The 10,024-nt window shown below is 44.0% G+C and overlaps 2 protein-coding genes across 2 annotated transcripts; one reads left to right on the top strand and one right to left on the bottom strand.

Moving 5' to 3' along the window:
- Positions 1–297: 297 nt before the first annotated feature.
- LOC308298424 (ubiquitin-conjugating enzyme E2 W-like) lies at positions 298–759 on the bottom strand (the record flags this gene model as incomplete). Its single annotated transcript, XM_080742016.1, has 1 exon — positions 298–759. Exon 1 carries the CDS (start codon positions 751–753, stop codon positions 298–300), a length of 456 nt encoding a protein of 151 aa, XP_080598142.1. The 5' UTR covers positions 754–759.
- Positions 760–3,303: 2,544 nt separating this feature from the next.
- On the top strand, positions 3,304–5,052 carry LOC308298067 (lysine--tRNA ligase-like; the record flags this gene model as incomplete). Its single annotated transcript, XM_080741630.1, has 1 exon — positions 3,304–5,052. The coding sequence occupies one exon, from the start codon at positions 3,304–3,306 to the stop codon at positions 5,050–5,052; it is 1,749 nt and encodes a 582-aa protein (XP_080597756.1).
- Positions 5,053–10,024: the final 4,972 nt, after the last annotated feature.

The raw sequence follows: 10,024 nt of genomic DNA, 5'->3' as shown, positions 1-10,024 counted from the left end.
AGCTTGCTGTGGTGCATTTGAGGTTTTAATTTCTTTTTTTGTCTGTGCAGATTCTTTTGTGATTTTCAAGTGTGTTTAGAATCTGGAACCCTGAATTGCCTCCTGTGAGTTTAACATGTTTCCCCACCCTCCTGGTAAAAACGTCCCTAGTGTCCGGTGAGGTGTGACGGCCAAAAAAAAAAGTTTGAAACTTTGTATGTGGTCCAGCAGTACTACGTTAACGTGACATCAGTCCTCTCCGTATGCGAGATTTGGGGGACATACGGTGCCACGTCGTAAACAAGGTTTTGTGCATTATCAGCATGTATCGTCGTGATAAAACCATCTGGCCTTGTTTGGATTTTTGTTACACGTGCTTACGTAAAAGTCGTTACCAGGTGGTGGCCTCTTCTCTTTGCAGCTGGACAACATGCTGATAATGCTAAGACATACCGATTGCACTGAGAGAGCTGGCGACCAGTCCTCTGTCAGAATAGACAGACAGATGTGACCGTTGCTATACACGTGGTGATGGACCGGTATGTTATCTCCTGTGAACATTACCTGGGGTGAATCGAATGGATACCGACTGCTAAATTTGAAAAGCAGCTGGAACTTCTCTCCTTCATAGAGTGTGCCAGGGGCTCCCTCCATATCTATAATCCACTGCGTGATGTTATTCTGTACACTGTTTTCATTGAGCGCCATTCCTGGGGGTAGATCATTTTGCAGAGTTAACAATTCCTTTTGAAGTCTTCTTTGCATCGTTGCCATTGTGGAAACGCCTCACTTGCTTGCTCTCTTGTCTGGTTGGTTATATAGCACTGTCAAATGCTCACCTGTTACACCTTACCCCAACTTTATATGCTGTCTGAGCTTCTGTTCTGACATCACATACAACACAAGCCAATTCACTCAGGCATGTCATGAAATTAGAAATGTAAAGGGGAGAACAACCCATTTTCAATATTGAACTATGTCATTAATATACCTTTGAGTTGTTATGTGGAAATAAGTACTGGAGGATTGATTTTGGGGTTTGTATTGTAAAACCCCCAAATCATCACTTGGGTCTTCATACACGGAGATGACCAACACATCTACGACTGACATCACAAACTCCATATAAGTATAACTATCTCAACTAGGCTTTACATGATACCATTGAAACGAACGACTACGATCGTGCTCACTGCAGCTCCAATATCCATACAGACTCATCAGACCTACTCCTTCGGCTTAAGCTACAGTAGCTTCCCAGAACCCTTTCCGAAGTACTGTATATATTCTGGTTTAAGTTCTAGTCACACCCCACATTAGCGTTATCAAGGCCGAGGACTTTTTGGTTAAAGGGATATTTCACTTTCAAAAAAACTTTTGGTAATTTTATCATCTAATCAGGCTTTTATGAACACCCTGAACAGTTTTTAATTAGCTTGATTGAATATTTAGATATTTGATGTAAATGTTACCAGGCCCTCCAGGCCCAGGGCCTCTCCCCACACACAACCATTGTAACTTCAAACTTCATTTTAACCATGATAGATTCATTAAAAACACCCATTCTTTTTTCTGGTGACTCATATTACCCTCCTAATATGTGAGCAGGCTGTGTTTTTTTTATACGTTTTTGAAGCGGTGAAAACCGCTTCCAATGAATGGCTTTGTGTGTATCACGCCCATATATGGTCAATCCAGTCCAGAATGAACAGGCTTTTTCAAAAACAGAATGTCCGTTTAATTACCATATATGGTGATCTCAGCCCAGAATGAACAGGGTTTTTCAAAAACACAAAGTATGTTACCTTATGTCCATATATGGTCACTCCAGGCCAGAATGAACAGGTTTTTCCTGTCCCACAGAATGTCCGTTTAATTACCATATATGGTGATCTCAGTCCAGAATGAACAGGGTTTTTCAAAAACACAAAGTATGTTACCTTATGTCCATATATGGTCACTCCAGGCCAGAATGAACAGGTTTTTCCTGTCCCGTACGTGTAAAATATCAGTCCAGAATGAATAGGTTTTTTCAAAAAGCAAAATGTCAATGTCCCTCCCGGTTAGATGAATGGATACTTTGAGGATTGGTCAAGCTTCACATGATAATTTGGCCTTCAGGGTTTAAAAAATGTAGTAAGCCACAAATACATTCAGAATAGAGGTTTTATCTGTCCACCGCTTCACTTCGAACCGAGGTTTGATTTTTTCATTTATTTTTAATAATATTTTTTTTTATATTTCATTTTTTCCATTTTCCCAAATAATTATTAAAAATAAATGAAAAAAGTTATCGAAAAAACACGGCCTGCTCACGTATTAGGAAGGTAAATTGAGTCAACAGAAAAAATAATGGGTGTTTTTAATGAATCTATCATTTAAATAGAGTTTGAAGTTACAATGGGTTTGTATGTGGAGAGAGGCCCACTGCTCCCTGTTGAAAGTGGAATATCCCTTTAAGTTCAAAGCTATTTTCCAGCCGCAAACTCAACTGTAAAGAAGGCTCTCAATTGATCTCACGTCATACAGTCAGTAATCTCCATAGGAATGACAACACGCTGACGTCATACCGTACATAAATAAAAAAACGACCCATATATGGAGATATCTAGCTGCTGTCATCATCAGGATGACATCATGCTGATTTGAACTAATCACTGTATTTTACTACATGAATACGTAGGATAGGCATCCACAAGCTTTCAGCTTCAGCCTATTCCTTTTGATCACATGTAACAATGACTAAGTGGATGTATGACTGATGAAAAATGTATGTGAGTGATCAAATAAACTAAACTAAACGGCAACGGTCCGCCATTCCGAAACACCGCTATTCCGAAGCAGGGTTAGGGTTAGGTTTAGGGTTAGGGTTAGGGTTAGGGGTAGGGTTAGGGGTAGGGTTAGGGTTAGTTAGGGTTAGGGTTAGGGTTAGGGTAAGGGTTAGGGTTAGGGTTAGGGTTAGGGGTAGGGTTAGGGTTAGAAGTCAACGTTCGGAATAGCGGTGTTTCGGAATGGCGGGGTGTAACCAAACTAAACTAAACTATGTCATACCGTACACGAATAAAGACCTATAAATAGGGGCATCTTCTCATCGAAGGATCAGAAGCATTCCTCGACTCTTACTCTATCTCCAGGTTCACTGAAGCTCATAGCTTATCATCACATCCAACCATCTCAAGACCTTCAGCTATTTCTCCCAGCAAGACCTCTGAGCCTTCCATACGATTCAAGACATCTCGGTTAAGTTCTTACCGGACACCACAGCGGCGGGTCCTAATCCTTGAAACCAGTCCCTCTGGAGAACTAATTTATATCAACAAAAGGATGACCGCACACATCAGCAAAAATGAGCTAAAAAGGAAACTGAAAGCTGAAAAGAAGGCAGCTGAGAAAGGAGCTACAGAGCAGGCGGAGCAGAAGAAGGAATGCCATGATAAAGCAGCTCAATATGACCTTCAGTTGGATGAGGAGACTCTGGAGCCTAATCAATACTTCAAGATCCGTACCCAGGCCATTCAAGCTCTGAAGAGCAAGGGCGAGGACCCTTACCCACATAAATATCATGTGAATATGTCACTCACAGAATTCATTGAGAAATACAGCCATCTACAGCCTGAAAAGCCGGAGCAGGGAGTACATCTAACGGATGTTGAAATTAAAGTCTCGGGCCGCATCCATGCCAGGAGGGTAGCTGGTGCTAAATTGCTATTCTATGACTTGCGAGGGGAAGGTGTCAAGTTGCAGGTTATGGCAAACTCAAAGTTCTACAGGTCTGAGGAAGAATTTGAAGCCGTCAACAACAAGCTGCGACGAGGCGATATCATCGGCGTACGTGGTAATCCTGGGAAAACAAAGAAAGGAGAGCTGAGCATCATTCCAACAGAGATGACTCTACTTTCACCCTGTTTGCATATGCTGCCACATCTTCACAAGTCTGGGCTAAAAGACAAGGAGACCAGATTCCGCCAGCGCTACCTGGATCTGATTCTCAACGACTATGTGAGGCAGAAGTTTGTAACGCGTAGCAAAATCATCACCTACCTGCGCAGCTACCTGGACCAGCTGGGATTCTTGGAGGTTGAGACACCAATGATGAACCAGATTCCTGGCGGAGCAGTGGCTCGTCCTTTTGTTACTCATCACAACGAGCTGGACATGAAGCTCCACATGAGAATTGCACCCGAGCTCTACCACAAGATGCTTGTGGTTGGTGGTTTAGACAGGGTGTATGAGATTGGCCGTCAGTTCAGAAATGAGGGTATTGATCTCACTCATAATCCAGAGTTCACCACTTGTGAATTCTACATGGCCTATGCCGATTACTATGACTTGATGACAATCACAGAGGAACTTCTGTCAGGGATGGTGAAGCACATCACTGGTGGGTACAAGGTAACTTATCATCCCGATGGTCCAGAGGGAAAGGCCTACGAGATTGACTTCACTCCACCATTCAGAAGAGTGAACATGACATGTGACCTTGCAAAGGTAATGAACGTTACGTTCCCTCCTCCCGAAACCTATGACAGTGACAAGACTCGCAAATTCTTTGACGAGCTGTGTGCCCAAAGAAGAGTGGAATGTCCTCCCCCCAGAACCACTGCCCGCCTCCTCGACAAGTTGGTGGGAGAATTCCTCGAAGTCACGTGCGTCAACCCCACCTTCATCTGTGACCATCCTCAAATCATGAGCCCTCTCGCAAAAGGACACCGGGGGGACAAAGGCCTGACCGAGCGCTTCGAGCTCTTTGTGATGAGGAAGGAGATCTGCAATGCCTACACGGAGTTGAACGATCCTATCAGGCAGAGGGAGCTCTTTGAGCAGCAGGCCAAGGCCAAAGCTGAGGGTGATGATGAGGCTATGTTCATCGACGAAACCTTCTGCACAGCACTAGAATATGGTCTGCCACCAACTGCTGGTTGGGGTATGGGCATTGATCGTCTCACCATGTTCCTCACAGACTCTAACAACATCAAGGAGGTGCTGCTCTTTCCGGCCATGAAGCCTGACGACAACGTCTGCGGCAAGAGCTGTCAGAGCGTGCCTGGGGATGCTAGTGGTCCAAGCACCTAGGCTGGTAATCCCGCCTGACAGCGTGTCACGGATTCGAGTCCCGATCCCGATGACCTTTGTTGCGTGTCACCTCCCATCTCTGTCCATTTCCTGTCAACCTACTGTATACCTATCAATAAAGGCAGAAAAAGCCCCCAAAAATACATAACAAAAGAGCTGTCAGAGCTAGAGTTGACTGGATTTGTATGTCACATCTACTCAGTCAGCTTGCAAAAAAATCTTGTCTCAGTATTATCTCTGAATGTTAATCAATACTGAATGTTTCTTTAAATCACACCTAGTGTGAAGTGAGCAGTGAGATTTATGAGTTGATTTCATTAAATGGCTTGCAAAGCTTACAGTAATGTGACCCTGGGCGTACAACCAACTTTGCTCTTTATGCCAAGATGTAATACAGTTGTAGGCCATGATTCAGAGCACCGATAAAGTCTGATGTTGGAGCTTAGCTCCTTCCAGGAGCACCGCTCCAAAAAAAAACACAGCTCAAAAAAACATTGCAAACAAACAAACATGCAATTCTAAATTTAGGGTCAACTGGATGTTGGGGTCATTATGCTTCTTTTTGTAAAGAAGTGTTCTCTCATTGTGTCCGGTTAGCACAGTCGGTAGAGCCTTTGGACCACAACAGCGCTGATGGTGGACGTATAGTGGTGTGACGCACGGCACTGTTGTGCCTGGTTGCACACTAAACGTTGAGCTGGAACGCACGCAGATTCAAGAAATGAGAGTGAGAGAAATTTCTGTAAGGCTATTTCTGTCGCAGTGCAGAACCGTTTTTAACGTTAAAAAATGAATAAGTTCCTGCGCGTGCACATGGGCCCACCCAGACCTCCTGGGAAATGAAAATCGCCAGGTCCATAGTTTGCAAGTGTCGTTCGCTTTGAACAAAATGCCTCAAATCATGAACTCAGTGATTCCATTCACATCTATAATGACTGAAATCCGAACATTGCAGCCCAACAAAAGCCTATTCCTGGCCTGACAGAGACGTGTTCCCCAGGGAGCACCTTTTCTTGTAATTGTCTCCGCCAGGCCGAAAGGCATAAGGCCCAGATAAAGTCTGATGTTGGAGCTTAGCTCCTTCCAGGAGCACCGCTCAAAAAAAACACAGCTCAAAAAAAACATAGCAAACAAACAAACATGCAATTCTAAATTTAGGGTCAACTGGATGTTGGGGTCATTATGCTTCTTTTTGTAAAGAAGTGTTCTCTCATTGTGTCCGGTTAGCACAGTCGGTAGAGCCTTTGGACCACAAGGTCATGGGTTTGATTCCGGGCACCGCCAACTCAGCGTATGAGTAGCACAGCTTAGGTGCGGCAAGTCGTGCGGCAAATACTGGGAGCTGATGGTGGGTGTGGCGTTCCACCTCAGCAATCCATCTCCCAGGGGTCTAGCGCATTATAACGGGGACAGACTCCCGCGTGTTACCGGCTGATACCGACAATAAGCCACTCCCGACCTACTTGTTCCCTCCCACTCATTTTGGAAGACAATTACAGGTAAACAATATGGAATATCGAAACTCTGATGCTCATTGTCACATGTGTACCCAATTTGGTGAAGATTAGGAAAAAAAGAGAAAAGGTGTCGGTAACAAACAGCACATTCTTTACACATTTGTTTCTGCATTGTGTAGAGGCCCTCAATAACGCCAACTTTGCGGTCAGTTGGACAATGTTAATGATTTCTGGTATTTTCTTGTAGATCCTTCCTTCCCACAAACTTTGAAAGCCTATTATATGGGTGTAGAATATCAGAGCTCTGTATCTGTTTATCACATGACCCCAAAAATAATGTGTGGTGATTTTGTTGAGCTTTATACAACATTTGCAGGAGTAACACAAAGCGTGCAGGACTGAGGCAGATTCAAAAAATGCCTTATAAATCCTGACTTCAAATATTTATTACATTTTGTATTTTAATTTTTAATCATGTATCTATTTACTTTATATAACTCCTACAGATTTTGTCCAAACATCACACAAATATTTACACATTATCTTATCTCTATAGTCATGTGATCAAGACGGATATGTCCGATCTCTCATGTTCCATCCTAATTGACTTAAGATTGGCATCTAAAGCAGACATCCCAAGTCTCCCAGAACTTGCAGGCCAAATGCTGGCCATATCCGGGAGAATCGTGGGGATCGGAATCTGCAACCCCCGATGCGAATAGTGTGTTCTCATTCGTTGTTGAACTGTCAATCTGGCAAATTAATGATTGCCATTCGCTGTTGGAGATGTGGGCGTCTAAAAGTGATCAACCGTGACTGGTCTCAGATGCAGAGGTAGAGAGGAAAAAGTCTGTGATTCAAGACAAGTAGGCCTACTAAGGTGGGCGTTTAATAATAAGCTGATAAACAGACAGGTTTTTTGCGGTATAACAGTACTTTACAACTGTTGGGTTCTTTTTAAGTCTGCTATTGTCGGTTGACGACAACAGCGCTGATGGTGGACGTATAGCGCCGTGACGCACGGCACTGTTGTGCCTGGTTGCACACTAAACATTGAGCTGGAACGCACACAGATTCAAGAAATGAGAGTGAGAGAGATTTCTGTAAGGCTATTTTAACATTAAAAAATCAATAAGTTCCCGCGTGTGCACATGGGCCCACCCAGACCTCCTGGAAATGAAAATCGCCAGGTCCATAGTTTGCAAGTGTCGTTCGCTTTGAACAAAATGCCTCAAATCATGAACTCAGTGATTCCATTCACATCTATAATGACTGAATTCCGAACATTGCAGGCCCACAAAAACCTATTCCTGGCCTGACGGAGACGTGTTCCCCGGGGAGCACTTTTTCTTGTAATTGTCTCCGCCAGGCCGAAAGGCATGGCCGAGACTATGTTTTGCACCCTGTCTCTCCATCCGTGTGTGTGTCCGTCCGTCTCTCAACAGCTAATCTCCGGCACAGTTGGCACGATTGCAGCGAAACTGTGCACGCACACTCCCTGAGTGCCAGGGCAGAAACGTGACGTCACAGACTGGCTTCAACGTACTATATTAATGGGAACTGCACTGAGTCTGCACACAATTGTAGTTCAGCAAGACAGAAGTAATTGGTTGTTTAACTCATAAACTAAAAGTACAGTAAATTCCTCAATCGAGAAGATGGAAGACGTCGCCCCAGTTTTAGCTACCGCGGAGGCTTCCGCTCCCCCAGTGAAGGCAGAAGCGAGGAGGAGAAGGAGGAGGAGAACCGCGAAGAGGAGGACCTCGGCTGCATCCGTGAGGCCCAGGAGAAGGAGGAGACGCGCAGCTGCAGCCGCAACAACCACCAGGAGACGCAGAAGATCCACCAGGCGTCGCAGGAGGCCCGTGCCAAAAACGCAGGTGAGGAGAAGGAGAAGGCGGCGCGCCGTATCGGCTGCGTAAGCATCCATGTTGAAGGAAGATAAAACTATGGATTGTAATTCTTTCTTCGATAATGCCATCGATTACTTTGTTTGATTAAGTAATTAGAATTGTTTTGATCTATCGGCGAAGCGATTAACGCCGAAGGTCCACCATGCGTCGCAGGAGAACTGCAAGAAGGACAGCGCCAAAAAAGCAAGTGAGGAGAAGGAGAGGAATAAGGCATGCCCTATCGGCTGAGTAAGCATCCATATTGGAGGCTGAAACTATATGGATTGTTTTCTTTCTTCGATAATCCCGTCGATTACTTTGTTTGATTAAGCAATTTGAATTGTTTTGATGTATCAGCGAACCGACTAACCGTTTATTTATTTATTTTATGCTTTGTTGTGTGGCGGTGGTGTGTGAAATTAGACGATTTAGAAGCTCGTAACTTGTGAGCTTGTTGTGAGCTTGTAAATCGTTTTCACAATTTTCATTTTTTTATTTTTTAATCACTATTTTCTTTTTTTCACTTTTCACTTACTTGCGTCGTGCTGTGACGTTGTAGACCAGATATCTTCACACTTATTTTTGTAAACCTTTTTCAAAGTACTTTTCTCCTAGAATGATTGATTGATTATTGTTTTTTTTTTAAATCAAATTATCAATTATCTTTTTTTAAATAATCAATTACATTGATTGGTTCGATTAACTGTTGCATCCCTCATCCATGCGGCAGCCTACAACAACGCTGAGTAGAACAGCAGCCACATCAAGATATTCTTTTTCCCTCTTTGTTTTCAAATCTATGTCTGTCTGTCAGTCTGTGTGTTTACGTCCTGTGTCTGCGTGATGTAGGAGGCGGAAGCAGGTTTGGAGTCTTCATGTTGGTCACGATCGTCACTCATTTTATTATTGACCTTTCTCTGTCCCATGCAGCAACGCACTCTCGTGGGATCTAGCACCTGTACACAGGACGATTTGCCATCAGACACCAGCACCCACCTAGGAGGCTATTTGTAGGCTTTGTTGAGACCGTCAGGTCGCAGTTACTATCAAAACCTCCACTGGCTGTCAGTCAGTCAGTCATTCATTCAGTCTGTCTGTCAGTCAGTCAGTCAGTCAGTCACACGTCACACTTTTGCCATTCTCATATCTCCGCCACCGTTGCCCCGATCCATGCCAAACATTGCACACACGCTCCTTGGCTGCCAAACCACAACCTCCACCCATCATTTCTCATGTGGCCCTCTTCTAGCGCCACCATGAGGCCGATTCTTGCAAAACACATTTTTCGACACTGCTCCTACAGGATGACTGCTCTCCATTCTGACATGTCTCCACTCCGACAGTGACTTCTTATTGTCGGAGTGGCAGCACTTCCATAGAGGTTATATAGGTTTAGGGTTAGGGTTAGAGATAGGGTTAGTGTCGGAATGGAGACATGTAACCCTCCTACAGATTTTACCCTAAAATCACGCAAAGCTGTACACAGTATCTCTACATTCATGTCAGTGAAATGCATCCGTCCCATCTAGCGCCACCATCAGGCCAAGTGTTTAAAAACACATTTTTGGACACTGCTCCTACAGATTTTGCCCTAAAATCGTGCAAAGCGGTACACAGTATCTC

This window comes from Nannobrachium achirus (genome assembly GCF_963921795.1).
Source record: "Nannobrachium achirus genome assembly, chromosome: 14".
Taxonomy (NCBI): Eukaryota; Metazoa; Chordata; class Actinopteri; order Myctophiformes; family Myctophidae; genus Nannobrachium; species Nannobrachium achirus.
This window is presented reverse-complemented; position numbering and strand designations above follow the sequence as displayed.